The 24,364-nt window shown below is 39.6% G+C and overlaps 1 protein-coding gene across 8 annotated transcripts in view; it reads right to left on the bottom strand.

Annotated features, from left to right (window-relative positions):
- Nucleotides 1-24,364, bottom strand: part of LOC133490858 (plexin-A1-like) — a 225,093-nt gene that overhangs the window by 99,970 nt on the left and 100,759 nt on the right. For 7 of the 8 annotated variants that reach the window (XR_009792303.1, XR_009792305.1, XM_061801434.1 and 4 more), the window contains exons 4-6: nucleotides 21,496-21,627; nucleotides 5,272-5,372; nucleotides 4,210-4,333 (exon numbers count right to left, since the gene is read on the bottom strand). Coding sequence is in view for 6 of the 8 variants with exons in the window: in XM_061801434.1 (XP_061657418.1) it covers nucleotides 4,210-4,333; nucleotides 5,272-5,372; nucleotides 21,496-21,627 (357 nt within the window). In the remaining 2 variants the exon portion in view is untranslated. Of the gene's footprint in view, nucleotides 1-4,209; nucleotides 4,334-5,271; nucleotides 5,373-18,970; nucleotides 19,478-21,495; nucleotides 21,628-24,364 lie in introns of those variants that run through there. The other variant, XM_061801497.1, reaches the window with a different exon arrangement.

Here is a 24,364-nt window from a genome sequence, read left to right as displayed (position 1 = left end):
ATCCGGCGTAAAAACTGTGCCAAACAAATATGAGCGTTCATCTAAAGAATCCCATACCGGATCGGTCGTGGCCCGGGTTAACAACGCCCGCCCCCGGCACTGCTAACCTGCAGGGCGTCGGTGGAAATTCAGCTACTGTGGGTCGAAGACAAAGAAGAGGAGGAAACTGGATCCAGCGTCAGAAGAAAAAGAGGAATGCACAGAGCCTACAACTGAGTGTAAGGACTTTGAATGTTGGGACTATGACAGGAAAAGCTCAGGAGTTGGTTGACATGATGATTAGGAGAAAGGTTGATATTCTGTGCATCCAAGAGAGCAGGTGGAAAGGTAGTAAGGCTGGAAGTTTGGGAGCAGAGTTTAAATTATTCTACCACAGAGTAGTTGGGAAGAGAAATGGAGTAGGGGTTATTTTAAAGGAAGAGCTGGCTAAGAATGTCTTGGAGATGAAAAGACTATCAGATCAAGTGATGAGACTAAAATTTGAAATTGAGGGTGCTATGCATAATGTGGTTAGCGGCTATGCACCACAGGTAGGATGTGACCTAGAGTTGAAAGAGAAATTCTGGAAGGAACTAGATGAAGTAGTTCTGAGAGTCCCAGACAGCGAGAGAGTTGTGATTGGTGCAGATTGTAATGGACATATTGGTAAAGGTAACAGGGGCGATGAAGAAGTGATGGGTAAGTACGGCATCCAGGAAAGGAACTTTGAAGGACAGATGGTGGTGGACTTTGCAAAAAGGATGGAGATGGCTGTATTGAACACTTATTTCCAGAAGAGGGAGGAACATATAGTGACCTACAAGAGCGGAGGTAGAACCACGCAGGTAGATTATATTTTGTGCAGACGATGTAATCTGAAGGAGGTTACTGACTGTAAAGTAGTGGTAGGGGAGAGTGTAGCTCGACAGCATAGGATGGTAGTATGTAGGATGATTCTGGTGGTGGGTAGAAAGATTAAGAAGACAAAGGTAGAGCAGAGAACCATGTGGTGGAAGCTGAGAAAGGAAGAATGTTGTGCGGCCTTCCGGAAAGAGGTGAGACAGGCTCTCGATGGACAACCGAAGCTCCCGGAAGACTGGACGACGACAGCCAAGGTGATCACAGAGACAGACAGGAGAGTACTTAGTGTATCTTCTGGTAGTAAAGGGGAGAAGGAGACTTGGTGGTGGAACCCCAAAATACAGGGAGTCATACAAGGAAAGAGATTAGCGAAGAAGAAGTGGGATACTGAGAGGACTGAGGAGAGGCGAAAGAAATACATTGAGATGCAATGTAGGGCAAAGGTAGAGGTGGCAAAGGCTAAACAAGAGGCATATGAAGACATGTACACCAGGTTGGACACGAAAGAAGGAGAAAAGGATCGCTAAAGGTTGGCCAGACAGAGTGATAGAGATGGGAAGGATGTGCAGCAGGTAAGGGTGATTAAGGATAGAGATGGAAATGTGTTGACCGGTGTCAGTAGTGTGCTAAATAGATGGAAAGAATACTTTGAGAAGTTGATGAATGAACAAAATGAGAGAGAAGGAAGAGTTGAAGAGGCAAGTGTGAAGGACCAGGAAGTGGCAATGATTACTAAGGGGAAGTCAGAAAGGCACTACAAAGGATGAAAAATGGACTGCATCAAGGATCAGCTCTGAGCCCCTTCCTGTTTGCAGTGGTAATGGATAGGCTGACAGATGCAGTTAGACTGGAATCCCCTTGGACCATGATGTTCGCAGATGATATTGTGATATGCAGTGAAAGCAGGGAGCATGCAGAGGAACAATTAGAAAGATGGAGACATGCACTGGAAAGGAGAGGAATGAAGATTAGCCGAAGTAAAACAGAATATATGTGCGTTAATGAGAAAAGTGGAGGGGGAAGAGTGAGTGTACAGGGAGAAGAGATGGCGAGGGTGGACAACTTCAAATATTTAGGGTCAACAATCCAGAGCAATGGTGAGTGTGGTAAGGAAGTGAAGAAACTGGTCCAAGCAGGTTGGAACAGCTGGCGGAAGGTGTCTGGTGTGTTATGTGACAGAAGTGTCTCTGCTAGGATGAAGGGCAAAGTTTACAAAACAGTGGTGAGGCCGGCCATGATGTACGGATTAGAGACGGTGGCACTGAAGAAACAACAGGAAGCTGAACTGGAGGTGGCAGAAATGAAGATGTTGAGGTTCTCGCTCGGAGTGACCAGGTTGGATAGGATTAGAAATGAGCTCATTAGAGGGACAGCCAAAGCTGGATGTTTTGGAGACAAGATTCGAGAGAGCAGACTTCGATGGTTTGGACATGTTCAGAGCCGAGAGAGTGAGTATATTGCTAGAAGGATGCTGAGGATTGAGCTCCCAGGCAAAAGAGCGAGAGGAAGACCAAAGAGAAGGTTTATGGATGTGGTGAGGGAAGACATGAGGGCAGTTGGGGTTAGAGAGGAAGATGCAGGAGATAGGCTAAGATGGCAAAAGATGACACGCTGTGGCGACCCCTAACGGGACAAGCCGAAAGGAAAAGAAGAAGAAAAAGAAGTATTGAATACCAGCTGAAACACGTTTGAGAAAATGTGGTGAGGTCGGGCCATGCTGAACGACTGGTTGGCACATCTACCCCACAGTTCCAAGGACCCGGGTTTGAATCCACCCTCGTCTGTGTGGTGTTTGCATGTTCTCTTGGTGCCACATACTCCTGTTTCCTACCATGTTACGATGTGATGTTATGATCGAATAATGCCAATGTTGAACTCCAAAACTATATAGTACATGCACGTGATGTTACAGTTTGCATGGCGCCATATTGCCGGTCAAACCTAGCTGCTCTGCACTGCGGGAGCCGTAGAACCAGTGTAGATTTTTCAAATTGCCTGAGACCAGGTCTGCTGTTGGTTGTCACAACAGACGAGACAGATATTCAAAGAGATTATTCGATGGAATACCAGCTGAAAAGACCAGAAAATATCAATGGATTTTGGCAATTAAACATGATGGATGGTGCTCAACCAAAATACACACATGCCTGTGTAGCAATCGCTTCATTTCAGGTAGGAATTATTTTTCTCAATCTCAAATTACCAAAAAGTATTGATAATGTCACATTGGGTCATTTGAGAACAATGCATATGGAAAAAAAAGAAAAGAAACTGTCTGTCGCAGCAAAGAGGTTAACGTGTGGCCGCAATCGCTTCCGTGTACATTCCGTGGAGATGACTCTTGTCCTCTTTTTCTTTCAATCATAGTTAATGAATGCGAGTTTGTGTAAAAACAGGGGTCAATTATTTAAATATTGGTATTTGTATTGAATACCAGCTGAAAAGATCGATGGATTTCGGCAAAGGTTACCGTGTGGCTGAATACGCTTCCGCATTCACAATCCGTCTCCCCGTCACTATGTCGGATTTATTTCTGAATAAGAACAGATCCAGCAACTAAGTATTCATATGCGTCTGGACGCTTTTATATGGTTTCAAAGTTTTCCGTGTAAATCTCAAAGACTTAATCACCTGATACATTTCTATATCCAGTTGTCCAAGACAAGCAGAAGCGAATTAACAGTCCAATTTCTTATTGGCGAAAACATTGACTTCGGCATTAAATATGAGTCCATATGCCAGTGTCTCTCATTTTTCCACCTACCTTCATTTGTTTTCACCTTCTCAATGTTTTAGGGTATCAGACGAAACTCTAGATGTTGTGCTATAAGACATATTTTCGTTTCCTCCTAACAGAATTAACTTGCAACAATGCTTTGTTTGACCAGCAATATGGCGAGTCACGTGATTTTATGACGTAGGTGCATGAGCTCTATAACCTAGGTTCTGTCATTGATTGGTACTGTAAGGAAGCTAAAGTGAAGCAGTCTAAGGCCTGGACATACAGTATAACAAATGGTGACAAGAATTTAGTTGTAATCTATATGAAAAATGAATACACTGACATTCAGAGACAGCAGATTTTATTTTTGCTTTTATTAATGAATGCCTTCACTCTTACCCTAGCCTCCAACAACAACCCTTCTCAAATTATGAGAAAGGATTGCATTTATATTGCAGTAAGCCATCATATATGAGAAGTGTTTAATGCATGGCTCTTTAGGAGTACATTGGTATGTTTTCTTGCATGCAATGTTGTGTTACTTTTGGTACGTTGTCTTACTAAACTTTAATGAAACCATGTGGCCTTACAGCTAGTCATTGTCCCAATTTTCACAACCCCACAGATACTGGATCACCACATTATACCTGCACTTCTGACATGGTGACCGAGATGGTGTCGGGTTGCACAGAGAGTCGGACACACTGATCCACTCTAGTGGTGAAACGCTGAGGTTCCTCTGCACGCTCGCAGTGATCCTTTCTCGAGCATCTATGAGAGAAGAAGAATAAATGTCATTCTTCATATTACCTGAAGGTAGTTGTGCATTTACAGCAAGATATTCTCATAAAAATAAATTGACTTTAAAAATAATTGGAGGGCAGGTAGGCTCAAAATCGAGTAGCTAAATATTGTACTCAAGCAAGCGTACTATTAGTTTTGAATAATATGACTCAAGTAAAAGTAAAAAGTAGTCCTTTAAATATTTACACAAGTAAGAAACCTTATGTGGTTTGGCGAAATTTAAGAGCACTCATAAATTTTTAAAAGGTATAGGTACAGAATTTTAGTTAAAATCAGGTGTTTGAAGTTTTTGACACATAAAGACAATTAAAAAGATATGGAGCACAGCACAGTTAAACATTTAAATCTAGTGATTCTGGCAGAAAGGATACAACACAATATTAGCAGTTGAGTTGGTCACAGTGGATTTTACAGCCTATTTTACTGCTCGTCTAATACAAATGCTGCTTTTACCACCTCTGCTTAAACATCTAATGGCCCTTGCTCCAAATTTCTAAAGTATAGGGCTACTTAGTAAGGATTATATTGCAAAGAAGGGTAGGAAATCATATTGGGCACAAATCATATGACCTTAATTAGGATTAGCGTCATCACTGCAGTGATTTTGCCGTTTCGAGTTTCTTTAAATTTGCTGAACAAACACACTTGCCAATTCATTCACTCACTCCCATTTTTGTTGTTGTTTTGCTATGGTTGTGGCATGTGTGGTTAAAAAAAACTCAAGAGAAAATGCCCAAACACAGCACATCTTTGTAAATCCTGTGTGACCAGCTGTGGTAATACTTCAATCAATGATGTACAATCATATAAATGCAATGTTGGTGAATCTAAATTTTATGAGAAAACATAGGACTGATGAAATGACAATCTCTTAAAGACAATTCATGATGAGTGGATGCACTTACATGTTGTGCAGCACACACCAGCCACAGTGAGGATCTCCTGATCCCAGACAAGCGCCGCAGGAAGTGTACTGCTCACAGCTCTCCACTGGTACTCGCGTAACCTGGGCACAAGACACAAATGGTCAAAAATTCCTTATGACAAAAAAAAAAAAAAAGAAAATCAAATAATTATTCTTTTTTTAAAAATCACATAACTTCATATTTGTTTTTAGTCAAGTATAAAAATAACATACCCAAAAGGGGTCTGTGGCTGAAACCTGAGATTAAAGGAATTCCACAGTGGCTATCAGAGATAAGCGGTTGTGGAGGCGCCCGCTTACTATTTCTTCCCCATGCGTATTTGGAAGGTAAGCTACAGGGCAAGACCTCCTGACTAACTCTTGTAAACACTCACAGACTAAAATCACGTACTTTAAAAAAATATCTCTCTGTCAGCTAATATTTTATTTTACAGATACAAGAATATGTTTGCGTTTTAGAAATACTTTGAGAGTGTAACTCCAATGGAGCTGGTAGCACACTTGTGAGAGAGCAGAGCTCAACCATGATCCAACAATTTTGATTTCAATAATTTTCTAAATTCTGGATGTGACTTATGATCAACAATGGACATTTGAAGATATTTTGTGATAGACTATGGGTTGGTTGTGAGATCTGGCTTCTGAATTCAGAGTAGGAATGTTTATTTTTTTGTATTAAACGTCCTCCACTCCTGGTACTACAATAACTACTACTACTACTACTACTACTACTACTATTATTAGTAGTATTGCTATACCCAATAAAGAGACAAAAGTCAAGCTAGCGTATGTCAAGTAAAGTAAACCCTGAAAACGGTTTATAAAGTCCAAATAAAAAACCTGCAAACGTCTGACCAGTTGCCATTTTAAAAAAAAAATTGAATCCTGCTGTTTGATAAGTTCTTCATCTGAACAAAGAACACAAAGCAAAAAGAAAATGTTTATTTAACCCATCTGAATGTCGTACAAAACAATGTTCTCGTATACAAAACCATTAAGATAAACATCACAGATTAGTCATTTGTCAAGCAGATCTTGACAGGCTGGCATCTGTGTGTCTGCAAGTTGATGATAAGATGAAGGTTGAACGATTTCTGTGAGGAACTCTGAGATCTTGGCTATTAAGAAGGACATTTTATAAAGTTGTGTAAATAGACCAGCAGCTAAATAAATGTGTCCCTAAGGGAGACATTAAAAGAGACGGTGCTTTGTGGAGAGAAGCATGTTTCCTCAAGTAGCATTTACCTCATAACATTAGGTTGTATGCAGTACATGTAACAAAAGTCACCCAGAATATGCCCGCATGCAAACCTCGTAAAACATCCGTCATATTGTTTCTGTGTGAAAAATGTGATGCCATTGATTTTGTGGGCACAGTCTGGGTAAAGCCTTTTTTTCTTGTTCCAACATACTTCTGCCAACTTTCACAAAGCAAGGTCCCATAAGGGCATGTAAAACTGTCTCGTTCCTAATGCAGCAAATAACGACAGTGTCTCACATTGGGTGCCAGTGACCGGATAAATGAGTGCCAGGATTTGTATCCAGATTTTGTGTGGTATCAAGCAGTTTGAACTATAGTTTTGCCTTAGTGGAGACGAGGCAGTTGCTCAAGGTGGTGGCAGCCAGGCTTTTTTTCCTGTTCACTTCTATGAGCCATGAACTCTGCCCATTCCTTTGTGGGTTAGCTGACCTGGCACCATTTGTGATAAAGCGTCCTCCAAGCCAAACGTTTTCGATGCCATGCATCACATTTACAGAGACATGATCACAAGTCCATCATTAGGTGATAATCAATAGCACTTTGAATGTGAATTGATCCCACACTTGAAAGTAAGCTTTGTGAACCACTAAACTACCTCAAGTACAAAATTTGTGGCTATTCCCAATACATGTTAGAAACACATTAAGCAATTTTAGATCCTTAAATAACACATTTATTTGAAAATGCAAGAGCATATTTTTTCCAAGATAATAATGTACCCCAAAAAATACTTTAGGGCGGTAACCTATGGCAGTGAAATGAGGAAGGTATGTTATGCCATTTAAAGAACTAGCATCCAACAAGAAGAAAAATATGACACTCACTCCAGATATTATTGCACTCACTTAATAATGATGTGGGTCATATCACGTTACGTTTAGGTACAACCGCATTGTATAATGGAATCAACTATGGGAGTTTTATATATATATATATATATATATATATATATATATATATATATATATATATATATATATCCATCCATCCATTTTCTGAGCTGCTTATCCTCACAAAGGTAGCGGGAGTGCTGCAGTCAATGCCAGCTGTCATCAGGCAGGAGGCGGGTACACCCTGAACTGGTTGCCAGCCAACAGCAGGGCACATAGAGACAGACAAAAGTTGCCATCAAAATCATACTTAGGGGCAATTTAGAGTGTCCAATTGATGTCGCATGTTTTTGGGATGTGGGAGGAAACCGGAGTGCCTGGAGAAAACCCAGCCAGGCATGGGAGGAACATGCAAACTCCATTGGCACAATAATGCACATATTTTGATACAACTAGTATTCAGGGTTTTATTAGATTGTGCAAGTGAATATAATAAAGTTTTCTGTAAATATTGGTGCCAGTTGGCTCCGTAGGCCTTTCCAACCCAACTACAAATTCGGAATGACTAGAATTAAATTTTAGTATGACAACAGATTTGCAACTACAATCAGTGAAGGTAAAGATACAGTTTCATAGATTTGAAATCTATTACTTGGCATAGTATTTTTTCATTTCTTTCATATCTTAAAAAAGACATTAAAGCTAAACTAATAAATGGTAAATATTGTATTATGCTATTTCAAATAACGGCCGTTCACAGCTTTCACACAAACAACAGAGATCTCAAATAAATGCCACTAATACATTTTTCTCTTCATTCACAGACTGAACAGTGTGAACACAATAGCTTACAGCAGATTCGGAGTGACCCGTGCCTAATAACTATTATAATACAACCATTACCAACATGTCCCTTTTCACAGTACACCAAATGGCACCAGATTACTGTCATTACTCCATGCCTGGACAAATACCATGTTAGTATTACAGTCTGATAGAGGGAGGAGAGGGACTAAAAAAGAAAAGAAAAACACGTCACATTCAAGCACAATAGCTATAGAAAGCAAATGGAATACAATGAGGTTTAGTGATTGGGTGGTGGTTGATGAAATGGTTCTTTCATTGAGTTTGAGAAAACATAGTGGGATGGAAACACACGGGCTTTTTGTCTTACACAGTAAATATGGACCGCCATTGTTGAATCAAATATGGCATTTCCATCCAAGGCCTTTTTGCTCAAGCAAAGACATTTGTGGACAGCAGAAGAAGGGGAGTGGGAAGAAAATGAGGATTAGAAGATCAGGTCGATTTGTCCATAGACAATGACACCTCTGGTGTGAGAAACATCCCATGGTAGCCTGAGATTTTGTCATAATAGTTTAAAGTACAAAACAGCTCCGGATGAGCCTTTCTTGCTTGAGTTACCTTCGGTAAGTAGTTGTAGTGGTAGATGAGAGGAAGGGGAGGAGCAATAGATAAACGCACAAGTGGATGGATGGCAGAGACATATGAGCTGCTGGCACAACATGTCCAGTTGGAGGCCGAACGATAATTGCCCTACCTGCTCCATAGCAAACTGATGAATTGCTACTGTGAGGAAACTCTAACACCAACAATTCCGTACAAACAAAAACACAAAGGACTATGGGACTTTTTTTTTTCTTGCGGAAAAGTAAACTATATACCGTAAATTGTATTTCCTCATTTAAGTTGCTGATACGTTCATTTAGACAACCGTGTGTGCGTGTGTGAGAGAGACAGGGCATCTATTTATTTAAAGCGTTTATCTGGGAGAGACACTAATTTTTATGAATGATATGAATGAAAAATAAATTAAATTTAAATTAATTAATACAATTTATGCTTTTAAAAATATTTTTATGTAAAAATTTCACCACGTGTCAAGTGAAGGTGGGAAAAATCTATTTAAAGCTGAAATTTACAGTTAAAAAAATACTGTTCCTATGACCTGACAGCAGAATATTATCAACATGATCTTTCAAGAGAACATCTCTTACTCGCCCCATCATCAAATACCTCAAATGTAATTTTAATTGTTGTTTTACAACTGGGAAAGGCAGGACGAGAAAAGCCAATCACAGATAGAAGGTGTGATCAAAGAAATGTCAATGGTCCAACTCATACTTACAAGCCTGCGGGGGGTGGGCACAGCAAAACCATCACTTAGATTGCATCACCTTTTTTAACAAGTCGTTGGAGAAGCTGATCAACTCTTAAATTATTAATGGATTGTATTTTTCAAAAATACATCCAACTGGCCACCTTATGTGTAACGTTGGTCGTGCACTTTAAATGGGGTCATGCCAGGCGACAGGGACACAGGTCCCTTCCTTGAACAGTTTGAGGTGGCCAGCCCAGTGTGACGAGCCAGTGTCTTTCTATTTGTTTTATTGATTTATTTTATTTTTTGTTGTTGAGTGAGATGGCGGCATTTCATTGAGCAGACAGGAGGACAGGGGCTGGGACTCAAGTATAGTTAGATTCATTTATTTTTAAACTTCATATTCCTCATCTATAACTACACTGCATAGAGAAAATCAAAATGAAACTAAAAGATGGATTTGACAGGTCAGAGATAAAGGTCTTCCTAGCGTGCACACCAAATATATTAAGAAGTTGGATTTTTAAAGTCATAACGCTTTTAAACATATTCTCCTGGACCTTCAGAACTGTAAGAGGCAATGATAGAATACTTTGAGTTTTACAATAACACATCAAAGCTAATAACACTAATAACATTAATTTACACTACTCAGCAAAATATTTATTTGCTAACTGGTTGGAAAAAATAATGGTGTCCCTCATAGAGGTGTACTAGTGGCATTCTAGACATTCATGTAAATTTGCCTGATAAAAACAATAGATAATAGATCTGAATGCCATCCATCCATTTTCTTCACCGCTTATCCTCACGAGTGTCGCGGGGAGTCCTGGAGCCTATCCCAGCTGTCAAAGGGCAGGAGGCGAGGTACACCCTGAACTGGTTACCAGCTGATCGCAGAGCACATTGAGACAAACAGCCGCACTCACAATCACACATAGGAGCAATTTAGACTGTCCAATTAATGTTGCATGGGGGATGTGGGAGGGAACCAGAGTGCGTGGAGGAAAACCACACAGGCACGGGGGAGAACATGCAAACTCCACACAGGTGGGGTCCAGGATTGAACCAGGGACCTCAGAACTGTGAGGCCAATGCTTTACCAGCTACCACCAAGCCACTTTCAGAAATCTGTATGAGTTTCCCCAATTGTTAGTCTCTTTCATTCAATCCAATTTCTTTTCATTCCCTCATCCTTTGCCTTTTTGTTCTGCTACTATCTATCTTGCATTTGGTCGGTTACACAGAAAAACACAATAAATGAAGTCATAGATCAAAAAAAGACGTGGCAGAGACAACCTTGGTAGCGGTAGACAGACAAGAAATGGCTGCCTCATGACGAGAGGATCTCTTCATTATTATTCCATCACAAGCCAACATCTAATCTATTATTAGTTACATCTGGACAACAGAGTGGGGAGAGTTTGGGAGTTTTATTTCCACCATACATGAACTAGAACCAGGCTAGAAGATGCTAATGTGTTCTGGTTGTTAGAACAATAATGCTAGAAATATTGAAGAAAAATTGCCACCAGAAAAGCATTTGAAAAAAAATCTTCTACAGACGTAGCAGACTGTGACCAAATCCAATAAACCCCCTTTGTTTGGCAGCAATAACATCAATTCTACTGTATTATTAAGTATATAAAACAATACAATTACTCAATGTCACTGTTATTTATCTGCTTGTTTTACTTACAAACCAGCACATTTTTGGAGTTCCAATCCTAGCCATCTCATTGCTCTCCACTCCATTAAGACATCTTGCTCTCTCAGTCTCATTTTGACTGTCTCACAAATCAAATTCTGATCAGCTCACATCTCTCTCTCTCTCCCTCTCTCTCTTTCTCTATCGCAACTTTACCAGACACAGCACCGAGATCATGTAGTCTACAAGGGTTTGCACGAAAGTTTAAGTGTGCACATGGTACAAAACTAAAAACATTTATTAAAAACTTGAAAAGCTTAAACTGCACCCTTTGCAAAGTTGTTATTGCATAGATCTATCACGGTGAATCGCGAACGGGTAAGGGTAAGGGTAAGTGTATAATCTTAACATAAAGTCTACCTGCTCTAAATGCTAGAAGACTCTGCATCTTTGCACAACTGTGACTCTTGTAAGGAATAGTTTCCTATTAATTGAATGTCTATTGCTCTTTGTTGTTGTTAGTTTGTTTGTTCTTCTTCTTGATTCTTGGTGGAATTATGACCAAAAAGTTCTATTTTGGTCTCATCTGACAACAAAACTTGCTCCCATGACTCCTCTGTATCATCCAAATTGTAATTGGTAAATTTAAGATGGGCCTTGACATGTGCTGGTTTAAGCAGGGGACCTTCCGTGCCATGCATGATTTCAAACCGTGACGTCTCAGTCTTTTACCAAGAGTCACCTTGGAAACGTTGGTCCCAGATCTTTTCAGGTCATTGACCAAGTCCTGTCGTGTAGTCCTGGGCTGATTCCTCACCTTTCTAAGGATCATTGAGACCCCACGAGGTGATATCTTGCATGGGGCTCCACTCTGATTGAGATTGACCATCATGTTTAGCGACTTCCATTTTCTGATGATTTTTCCAACAGTGGACCTTTTTTCACCAAGCTGCTTGGCAATTTCTCCGTAGCCCTTTCCAGCCGTGTAGAGTTGTACAATTTTGTCTCTGGTGTTCTTGGACAGCTCTTTGGTCTTGGCCATGTTACAAGTTTGAGTCTTATTGATTGTACGGGGTGGACAGGTGTCTTTATGCAGCTAACGACTTCACACAGGTGCATCTCATTCACGATAATACATGGAGTAGAGGTGGACTTTTAAAGGCGGACTAACAGGTCTTTGAGGGTCAGAATTCTAGCTGATAGACAGGTGTTCAAGTACTTAGTTGCAGCTGTATCACACAAATAAATCGTTAAAAAAATCATACATTGTGATTTCTGGATTTTTCTTTTTAGATTATCTCTCTCACAGTGGATATGCACCTACGATGAAATTTTCAGACCCCTCCATGATTTCTAAGTGGGAGAGCTTGCAATATAGCAGGGTGTTCAAATACTCATTTTCTTCACTGTACGTATTCATATACAAATCATATTCATATGTGCATTTGAAACATGTAAAGCAATGAAAATGAAATTGCAGTGCAAGATCAGTGAGTAACAGTTTTGCATTGTCTTGTTTACGCTTCCTTCTGTCTTGATTAATGCAGCGAGATGAAAATCAGGTTTAGATAATGTCGTCACCGCAAAACAGAAGCAGCCTTCAAGGACAGGACTGCGTCTGAGAAAATATTTTCTAAATAATATCGACAGGGTTATCTTTTGTCTTTTTCTTTTTTAATTCCTTGTGTTCTACACACTTGGCCATTAAAGATGATTCTGATTTAAATGGGGGATGTCCTCATTGTTATACGGTATTCCACTCGCCCACACAAAAACGTTTGAAACGGCATTCTTAAACTTGCCAGGATAAAATTAGCCAGGTCGGCAAGAGCACTTCGAGTAAATTTCGACTTCTAGCTCTCTCGCTCATTACTCTGACTTTCCACTGCCTTTGTTTGTACTTTGCCTTCAAACAACTTCAAAGTTGACAAAATATTAAGGAATATGGTGCAGTTTTCCTCGCTGACCCTTGAGCACAGTAAACGCTGAGTGAAGGGAAAAACAAGCCTGTCTAATGTAGCAGCAGGTGTTGCAATTCTCCACTGTGCAGTACTGCAAGCCTCCTTGTTTCTGAAGGCCAGTCAAATCAATAGACGAAGGTGCATCATTATCACCATTATGTCACTGTCTGAGCATCCCCACAGAGGAAAAAGGTGACGGAATTAGCTCCCAAGAGGTCACCTCATGAATCTGTTTTACAAGAAAAGAGGCACGACCTTTCCCTTCTGTGTTAATTAGTTAACTTTGGCTGCATAGTCCTTTTCTAGAAACTAGGTGGATTTCTTCATTGTAAATTCATGAATCTATCTATGTCATGGGTGTGGATAGGTCTCTGCATTTTGGCTGGAGGCTGTTGCCAAAAGTGCCTGTCCTTGTGAATGGTCACACAAGGGCAGTGAGCAATGTTGACGAAAATGGCTGTTACGCAAGTAATATACTTTTGTTTTTTCAATTAGTCCATAAGGACACATTAAGTAGAACTATCACTGGTGATTACATGAGAAGAGGGTAATTTACAGTAGAAATCAATACATTGCAAGCTGTCATGTTCATGACAAATTGGTTGATGTCACTATTGGAAGCATAGAGGGAGTTTGAGGAAACATTCCTGCATCAGCGACATCACAGAGAGTGATGATCACATTATGAAAAATTTATTTTAGCCCGCTATTTTGTTAGACAAGCACAATTGGAAAATCCATCCATCCGCTTGTCCTCATAAGGGTGGTGGGAATGCTGGACCCTATCCGCGCTAACTTCAGACGAAAATTGTCGTAAAGGTAAAATAACTGGAGTGGTAAAATTGACTTAAGCTACTGTTCATTTTTTTATGAGCTGAAAAATACAGAATGTGATGTCACTGAATTTACTGGAAGCGAGCAATAAACAACGTTGGAGTATGGGGAGTCTGTGTGTAAATGTGTGTGTAAGTATGTGTGTGAGACCAAGATAGCCATATGTAAATATTGCATTAACTAATCAAAAAGTCGCTCTTGGTCATGAAGCAGACACTTTTAGGTTGTCTCACACTGCATGTGTATATGTGTGTGTGAGCGTGCATGCCAGCGTAGGAGAGGAGAGTCACCTCTGGGACAAAGATAGTCCAATCCAACACTTTTAATTATGTGAGCGAGTGAATATGGGGAAAGGTAAATTGCTCTGTCAAGCTGGGAAATGGGCTTTTTTATGTTTGAGCTCTCATCACTTGGCATTTCTATTATTCAACATGGAGAGAGGCCGGCTGCGATGGAGAGGAGGAGGAGGCGGAGGAGGAGGGCTGGGAGAGAGAAACAATGATCGTATATACACCGCATCCGTAAGTCCACGTCGAGACAATGAACACCCACTATTGAGATTGTAGGCAAGCTTGAAATGAACTACAGTACTGTAATTCTGTTATTGTAGTCCAGTGGAAATGGTACAACCCACCATCAAAGTTTTACAGAAAAATATTCCTCCAAAATGAGGTAAATTTTCTCATTTCTTCAATATTCTCCAGTACATTAGGCGTGTGGATCCAATCACGAATCTGGTAAATTAACCGCAAAAAAATGGCATGATTTGGGAAATGACTCAATGACTTTTATGCCAGCAAATTGTTTATTATAAATGATTGAACTTCTACTAAAGTGAAACGTATAATGTCGCGGTGATTTTTGGCAGAATACAACGTTATGAAAAAGCTGATAAAAACAGGAGTTTTTGGCAGACACTTTCACGGTCCATGTTCAGACACTGTGATTTGTAGAGAGCGATAAGAGTGACAAATATCAAATAGTCCTTTGTTTGCTTAAATAAAGCCAAAATCACCATCTGTGCCAGTGACATTGCAATTCCGGCTCCAGCTCTATTTATTTGATCTCAGGCCAGATACGAGTTTTACAGTGGAGAATAAACGATTGAAATCTGCATTTTAATATGGCCAAAATATTTTATCTACCACGCTGGGGAAAATAGAGAGCAAAAGTCAGTGTTGCGTTATCTTTTTTTTTTTTAATTTCAAATTGTACAACCTTTCTGGTTAGTCAAGGTGGCAATATAATAATAATAACCACAATAATTTTACCACTCCAGTTATTTTACCTTAACATGTTCCATCTGTCCCTAATTAATAACAATAATATTATTTAGTATTATTATTATTATGGGCTCGAGCTCGGACTGGAGTGTGTAAAATAGGGACTATACACGGCTGGCTGAATGTAAATGTTGAAAATTTGAACTTAATGTTGTGCAGCTTGAAGTTGGATCTTGGGTAGTTACATTTGTTACATGACTCCTGCCTGCAAGGTTGCAAAATTCATAGAAAAGGAAGTTGAACACGGTTGGGTCAGTTTCTTACTTCAAGCGAAAGTACCCTCAGACAGAAATTCCTTTTTTGCATAGTTCAGAGTAAATATGTGTTGGCTTTGGATGTGTTTGGCTTCAGAGAAAGAAATATTGTTGACACCAATGGGCTTGGTCTGCATCATTGAACTAGAACAAATTATTCAAAACTGCAGTCCAAAAGCCTCAGGCACAGATGATGCTCGAAATCAGCATACCAGAGAGGCTTCTGGTCCCCTTTCATGTTGAATCTATTAATTTGGAGAGTGAGACCTTATCCTGTCTCAAGTCTATACTAGAAGAGCACTTCCGCCTCAGTTGAAGTGTCGACCCAGAACAAATTACAGAAATGGTGCAAGAAGGTTCCAAAAAGGAAACAAGGGAAACCCCACAAACCAAGTACATTGTCTGACCTTAATCGCATTAATTCTCTCTCCTCTATTTTCTGTTCGATCTGACAAAGGCTGTGTATGTGGTCAGTGGTCCAGCTTTATTTGGATCGGGAATGATATGCTTCCCAAAGATATCATTTTTTACTTTTTTCTCTTCTACAAATGATTGAGGAGGTACATACAGTGGAGAAAATAAGTATTTGAACAACTTGCTATATTGCAAATTCTCCCTCTTGGAAATCATGGATGGGTCTGAAATTTTCATCGTAGGTCCATGTCCACTGTGAGAGAGATAATCTAAAAAGAAAAATCTACAAATTAAAATGCATGATTTTTTTAACGATTTATTTGTGTGATACAGCTGCAAATAAGTATTTGAACACCTGAGAAAACCAATGTGAGCCTTTGTTTGCAATTACAGAGGTCAAATATTTCCTGTAGTTGTTCACCAGGTTTGCACCTACTGCAGGAGGGATTTTGGCCCACTCCTCCACACAGATCTTCTCTAGATCAGACAGGTTTCTGGGCTGTCGCTGAGAAACACAGAGTTTCAGCTCCCTCCAAAGATTTTCTATTGGGTTTAGGTCTGGAGACAAGCTAAGCCATACCAGAACCTTGATATGCTTCTTACTGAGCCACTCCTTGGTTTTCCTGTCTGTGTGCTTTGGATCATTGCCATGTTGAAAGACCCAGCCACGACCCATCTTCAATGCTCTGACTGAGGAAAAGAGGTTATTCCCCAAAATCTCACAATACATGGCCGCGGTCATCCTCACAGTGCAGTCGTCCTGTCCCGTGTGCAGAAAAACACCCCAAACATGATGCTGCCACCCCCATGCTTCACAGTAGAGAAGGTGTTCCTTGGAAGGGACCCATCAATCATCTTCCTCCAAACATGGTTAATAAAATTATGACCAAAAAGTTCCCTTTTGGTCTCATCTGACCACAAAACTTTCTCCCCGACTCCTCTGTATCACCCAAATGGTCATTGGCAAACTTAAGATGGGCCTTGACATGTACTGGTTTAGGCAGGGGAACCTTCCGTGACATGCATGATTTCAAACCCTGACGTCTTAGTCTTTTACCAACAGTCACCTTGGAAACGGTGGTCCCAGATCTTTTCAGGTCATTGACAAAGTCCTGTCGTGTAGTCCTGGGATGATTCCTAACCCAGGATCATTGAGACCCCACGAGGCGATATCTTGCATGGGGCTCCACTCCGATTGAGATTGACCGTCATGTTTAGCTTCTTCCATTTTCTGATGATTTTTCCAACAGTGGACCTTTTTTCACCAAGCTGCTTGGCAATTTCTCCGTAGCCCTTTCCAGCCGTGTAGATTTGTACCATTTTGTCTCTTGTGTTCTTGGACAGCTGTTTGGTCTTGGCCATGTTCCAAATTTGAGTCTTACTGAATGTATGGGGTGGACAGGTGTCTATAGGCAGCTAACAACCTCACACGGGTGCATCTTATTGAGGATAATACCTGGAGTGGAGGTGGGTTTTTAAAGGCGGACTAATAGGTCTTTGAAGGTCAGAATTCTAGCTTATAGACAGGTGTTCAAATTCTTATTTGCAGCTGTATCACACAAATAAATCAGTAAAAAAATCATACATTGTGATTTCTGGATTTTTCTTTTTAGACTATCTTTCTCACAGTGGACATGCACCTACGCTGAAAATTTCTGACCCCTCCATGATTTCTAAGTGGGAGATCTTGCAATATAGCATGGTGTTCAAATACCTCTTATCTTCACTGTATGTGTATGTACAAAGGAGATAGTACTTCCTAGTTAAGCATAATGACTCTTACATGAGTGTATCGCTGCGGTCCTTCTTTGCAAGCAAGCGTTGTGGTTTTTACAAGGCTTTTATCTCGTCTTCTCCACAGTCAAGGCGCTAACACTCGCATAAATGTAGCAGACACATCGGTGCTCATCAAAAAATAAAATACTTGGCTTTAATAATTGAAAACCAATTTTCTGGTGCCAAGAGCCAATTGGGATAATGTATATAACAGCAACTGAGAGGGAACCTATGGGAACACTTGGAACATAAATGACTTTGTAGCTTCTTACACTCTGCTGAGAGAACTGCTGAGCAATGCCAGCTTTGCAAAATCGGATTGTTACTGGAAACGAATGCAATGATAATGCCGGGCCTTATAATATCTAGTAAAAGCTGTTTTGTAAATTATTTTGGTCTTACTTGCGTGGTTATTGCTGATGAAAATTAGAGTGTGAAAAGACTTTCATTTTTAGGTTTTAAGTCTCATCTTCACAAGTACTTTTGTTGTTTTTCTGATTTATATAAAACATCTTTGGAGGCTTGCTTTGCACCAGACATTCTTGAATGTCACCTTATAATGATAATAATAATTGAAACTTTTATAATCACAGTTGAAACTCTGCAAAACATTCTTTAGGTGCACATACAGTATGTAGCTTACCCTTTTCATATCTTCACTTCTTTTTCAATGACGAGTGGAATTATTGATGTTAGGTGCAGCTGAATAGGATTGTCTCGTTAAAATCAGACACTGTAATGCTTTATTGCAGAAGGGCGCTTGTCAGCCTTGGAGGTAAGCATGCACATTATTATCCAGCTTAATACACGGGGTTAGTCAGTTCATTATTGTATTCATTACACTGCTCATGGCTCACATATCCAGTCACTGATAGTATAGTGGTACACACGCCTAACTTTGGTCCAGGCAGCGTGGAATTGATTCCTGCTCAGTGATGGTTTTGATATGTGCCCTGCGACTGAGAAGTGACCACTTCAGGGTGTCGTCTGCCTTTCACCCATAGTTAGCTGGGGTGTGCTCCCACGGCCCTTGAGGATAAATGGTTTGGAAAATGGAAGGGAATGGGATGGATTTGCTTTTGTCAAATTAAAAGCCTTTTTTTCTGGCCGGGGCTTATACCTGGCGGTGTGTTTGCAGTGCATTAATTAATAACTACACATTAAATTAGCATCTGAAAATTTTTTGGGGGTAAAGAGGAATTGACGTGAGTGTGCAATGGTATATTATCGCAATCTACGGTGCAATAGAAAATTGAGCAAAGCAGTGTATAGAAATACAAGCAAGTTGTAGTTTTGTTTATTAGTTTTTTTCCTGAAGAGTAGTGGTTTTGGAAGATACAAGGATTTCACCGGACAGCCACGATATGTATCCATGCACCTCTTCTTGGATTCCGTGTATGTCATCTTCAACTGCCTTGGCCCCTCTCCCCTTTGTTGGACAGGCTTAATTCCCCAGTCAGGCCAACATTGTCCATTTGTATCAATTACACGAGACTTCTTCTCTGCACTCATCCAGACACATGGAAGTCAATTATGTCTAATCTTTGGTAAATTACACAGCACTCTTGAGGCAGTTCTGTCTATATGCTTGGAACGTCTCACTGAAGGTTATCACAGCACGGTCATTAGCTGTTATGAGATAAGAGTCTTGCAGGTAAGAAATGAGAAAAGGTTGAAAAGTAGGGCAAGGGAAAGGGTCATTCTTAATGAATTTAGATGTGACGTAGTGAAGATAATGCTCTGATAGGCTCTGGCCAGTTTGTGTTTCTACAGCAGCCCTCCACTCACATGTCGGGAAAGTCACTGTAAAAAAAATAAATGTTCCATCAAAATCGACCTGATGGCACAAAGACCAAACATTATTTACATAAATTTGGCCTTATGTTTAATTCTGAAAACAGCATTAAGCCATTTTTAACATGCTTTTCCGTATTTCATACAACATCTACAGTACTGGAAATACCTTTTTGCTAGGGTTCAGTGACATGCATGACATAAATAAAAAGCTTTTTTTTTCGCCATCAGGGACATGACTGTCATGACATATGATTATTTAGCAAACACCTACAAGAAATTCTTAATGGGAGAATTCCTCCACAGTTTTGAACTGATGGGGAGCATTGCATTTTCAGTCGGTTGGTAAGTTTTGGCTCATCAACAAAACCCAATTACAATGACCATCTCCATGTCTGTCAAAGGCAAAGATGCAAAGCCTTAATGACAACCGCCTCTGCAGAATCTGCTTCTAGTGGCATTGACAAGAAATTTTATGTTTCTGTGAGTGTGTTGGAGAAACAGATAGAGAGTAGGATGAGATTTTGTCAGGATCTTGTAGTCCCTATGACTGGTTCACTAAATAGCAGTCGGCCAGGGAGATTCAGTGATTTTATTGACAACTATAATTTGAGTGAATTCGTCAGGGGATTATGTTGTTGTTGTTGAATTTTCAGCAGCATAGTTAGTGTGTCCCTACTGACGTCCACTGCTAACACACCAGAAAGGGGCTCGCTTACAAAGGGACTTTGTAAAACCCTGTAAGATGCTATTTTTCATGAAAGGTGCTGGTGAGTTTAATTTCCCAAAAAGAAGACAGCATGGTCTGAATAATTTTCACATTGTTTACCAAGTGACAAGAAAGCAGCCCGGTAGAAGGCAATCACAGAGACAGTCACAATGAACATTGTCAAAGATATGACACACATTTCTACATTACAGAAAGGGATTTATTGGTATTTGGAGAACTTTTGGCTCAAGGTACAGTATGTGCTCCCACGCCACAAATATTCTGCGGAGGTTGCCGTGTCTCACCTATACAACTCAACATAAGAAAAGAAATTGGAGGGGTTATGCCTTTACTCTAATAACGCACATGGATGAGCCTCGCCTAGCAGTTTGATGGCTCTCACTCTTTGTTGAACTGAAGCAAGTGTTAAATCTCAAGTTAGTAATAATGTTCAAATTTGTGGAAAATTGAGAATTTTTCTAAGTACTTATTTTCACATTATCTGCAATGAAAATAAAAATGTTTTTTTGTAGAAGGTGAAAAAAAATTCAAAGCGCATTTGGTATCAGGAGAAATAAAGAAAATCACAGAGATGGGGGGGACTTATTTTCAATAATATCACCGTCATTTTTCGTTTCTACTGAGTGAGAAAAGAAAATAATAATTTACAATCACAATGACATTTGATTTTAAAGACATAGCTCACAGCGCTAAACAGCAGTGAGGTTATCAGTACCGAACACATCAAGCAGAAAAACAAACAACAAATATATTATGAACTGTTTCAAGTATCCTAATGAATATGAATTACAAAATATCCCAATTGTTTAACTGCTTTGAAATTGGACAATAATTCCCATACATTATAATTTTCTTGTTTGAATATGCACTAAAATGCATTGTTCTCTTTTTAAATACTGTTCAGTATTGTTTAAAGTTCATGGCTAATATCAATGATATTAATAATATTATTTGGGTAAATGCTTTGAAATTGGACAATAATTTCCAAACATTATTATTTTTGTTTGAATATGTACTAAAATGCATTCTTCTCTCTTTGAATACTGTTCAGTGTTGTTTCAAGTTCATGGCTAATATCAATCATATCAATATGCCCCAGTGACAATGTGTAGGTCCAATATGTGTATGTTTGACACTGTTTATGAACATGTGCACATCCCTGTTTACTACGCATCACTGAGCAGATAAACGTCCATTGATATTTACTCATGACTTCCTGTGTTGTCAGTGGCAACCATAGTTTGACTAATGACAACCTCGGGTGACTGTTGATTACTACTGTATGTTTAAACTTTACCTGTTGATCAGTGAGAGTGTACAAGTGCTGGTGATCTGGGCTGAAGAGCAAATCTTTCAGGATGGGGTTCCCTTCGCTCACAAGGACATTTTCATACAGCAAAGCTGGCTGGGAAGCAATGTTGACAAGGATCTAGGAGAAGCCAAACAGAAAAAACACCATGTAATGTTTATAGTCCTGTATTTCTTGATTACATCTGGGAATGAAAAAAAAAATCAGCCAACAATTATTGAAAAAAAATATATTTTTGATTGAGAAAGAGTGATGTGCTTTGCCCACATTTTATCTTAACCTGGATAAAAAGTCCAAAATTACTTCATCACACCAACTTCTAAAATAAACTTAACCAGGTACTGTATAAGCTAAAAGAAAAAAGTATGAGGGTGAAGGCTGTCATTACTGTAATAAAGGTTGAATCTATTAGTAGCTAATGTTTCCTCTGCCTAAAGTGATGTACTGTTATTCCGGCCAGTACTGTGTACCAATATGTAAGCGCTGCTATCCGTGCAAATAAAAGATCTGTTCAGTGCTTCTTTGTACGATGTTTTAAGAGACTTAAATAATCACTCACCGTTTATTTCAATCCAAAAATTCAATTCAAACCGAATTTCAGAAAATACAACAAATATATTCCACAGTACACTATTTTAACTCCTCCTCCTCTTATTTTCCAAAACTTTTGTCATCTTCCTCCAATATTCTCTTTGCCAACTTCAATGATTTTCCTCTCCTGGTCTCAACACTATGTGTTGCTATCATCTTTCAAATCACCTAAGAATTTGCCTTAGCATATTTTTTCCCTGTAAACACAGTGGGGGTGCTTGTATTTTAAGAGCAGTAATCAACTTTGCATAAAAGACAAGTCCATTGATACGTCAGCTTTGAAAAGGTTCTCAGCACGATGCTTTATCTGAACAATCTCAATATTTTACACTGCAAAGTAAAATGTCAGGTATTTGCCTCGAAGTTTACAACAAAACGGAATCCAACGGCTTGTGTGAAGACGAGTTAGAACATAGACAGCTTCTCTCTTCACGTTTGTTCTTTAAATAAATCAGCTTCAAAGAACAGGGAGGAAAAATAACAGGCTCATGGAAATTTATCTGACATTCATGTAATTTTAAAATGGCCACTGCGAAAAAATGCAGGCCAACCGCAGGCTAAATTGCCCATATGTTTGAAGGTGTTTTGAAAAGTGTTTTCCAATCCAATCGAAAATTAATTAATTAATTAATTTATGAATGATTACATTAAAAAAGGTGAGTAAGACATTTTATATTCCTTGTTCTACTCCTCACATTGCAGCCCCCCTTGCATTCATGCACAAACACACATGCACACACATACACACACACAATGGGGATGGCACTGCTCTAATGCAAAGCAGACATGAATGCCGAGGCATTTGTGATGGTTATGATCCAAAATTATGCAGGAATGTGATCAGTGACATGCGACTTCTTCTACAGCTCGGGGCAGAGGGCAGTTAGAGGGGGATTCAGGTCATCTGGCACAGAAGGCAAGCAGAGTGGCACAGGTGAGCAGATATTGTCGCGCTTTCAGATAGCCTGCAGGTTTCTCCTCCCCTCCTGTGACCTACAAACTTTATACTGTACAGTACAGTTAATTGTAATTTTATTCATAATTTTCTTCATGTTTTATTAACTTCAGATCCATCTCTTTTCTCTAATACCTGACATGAAGGACTGATCCAAGACTCAAACCCTCTTAACGCCACTAGTGACATAAAGATCATTGTCACAAGATTTTGTGTAATTAAACTTGAGAATTTATATGAAATGCTTTGTTTAAAAAAATGAACAGCAAACAGAAGTACCAAAGAAATACTGTAACAGCAGATGCTAATATGAATGCTAAATTGCTTGACTTCTAAAACATCAAAAAGATCTTAAGAATAAACCAATCAAATAATCAATTTGTATCACCAACCCAGGCAAACTGTCAAATTGTCAAATTTATAGGCTACAAAAATGAAGCGTATTGTAGTACTTTTGGTTCCCTTCTGTCATTGTACCAAACACAGTCGAGTATCTAGTGTGCAATAACAATATTGGAAATGGAATTTGTTAATTATTAGAGAACATGGCAATAGTTCTAAGTGATGATGTCTGTTCCCACCTCCTACATGTGTGGCACAGGTGCACTTACAGAATCTGCTTTGGGTTGTTGTTTCCCCTCCTTTTCATGTTCATGTTAACAGAGTTTTAGTGGCTCCAGGAGAGGCGTCTCTCCGTTGACGTGCGAGTCATGCTGTGTGTCATCAAGAGACCATCTTATTTTTCTGCTTGCAGCCAAAACCAGAGTACAAATGATATGTGGATCTTTAGAGCATTCTATTTTGGGGACCATTATCAAAGGCAACCAAATCCAGACTGACAGAGTTGGCATGAGCTGTGCAGTGTACTTTTTTTTTTTTTTTAATCTGGCAGGAATACCTGCAGGAGCTTGATTCATGCGACTCTGAGAATTTAGTAAGAAAGATTACAGAAAGTAAACGCTACATTATGTTTGACCAAAACTATATGAAACATGACTGTGACTCTGCCTGAAAGAGCTTTCATGATATATCTTGTTATGAAAGGACTCCATCCAAGCATTTTAGGGTATGCTGGAGCCTGTCCCAGCTGACTTCAAGGAAGAGGCGGCGAAATAAAACAAACAACCATTTGCAATCACATTCACACCTAAGGACAATTCTGATTTAACTTAAAATGCATGTTTGGGGAATTTGGGCGGTTGTGGGAGGACCCGGAGAACATGCAATCGCCACAGAGGAAAGCCGGAGTCTGGATTAGAATGCCCAACCGAAGACTGGGGGGGCGCATGTGCTAAACAGTCACCTACAGGA

This window comes from Syngnathoides biaculeatus, chromosome 2 (assembly GCF_019802595.1).
Source record: "Syngnathoides biaculeatus isolate LvHL_M chromosome 2, ASM1980259v1, whole genome shotgun sequence".
Taxonomy (NCBI): domain Eukaryota; kingdom Metazoa; phylum Chordata; class Actinopteri; order Syngnathiformes; family Syngnathidae; genus Syngnathoides; species Syngnathoides biaculeatus.
This window is presented reverse-complemented; position numbering and strand designations above follow the sequence as displayed.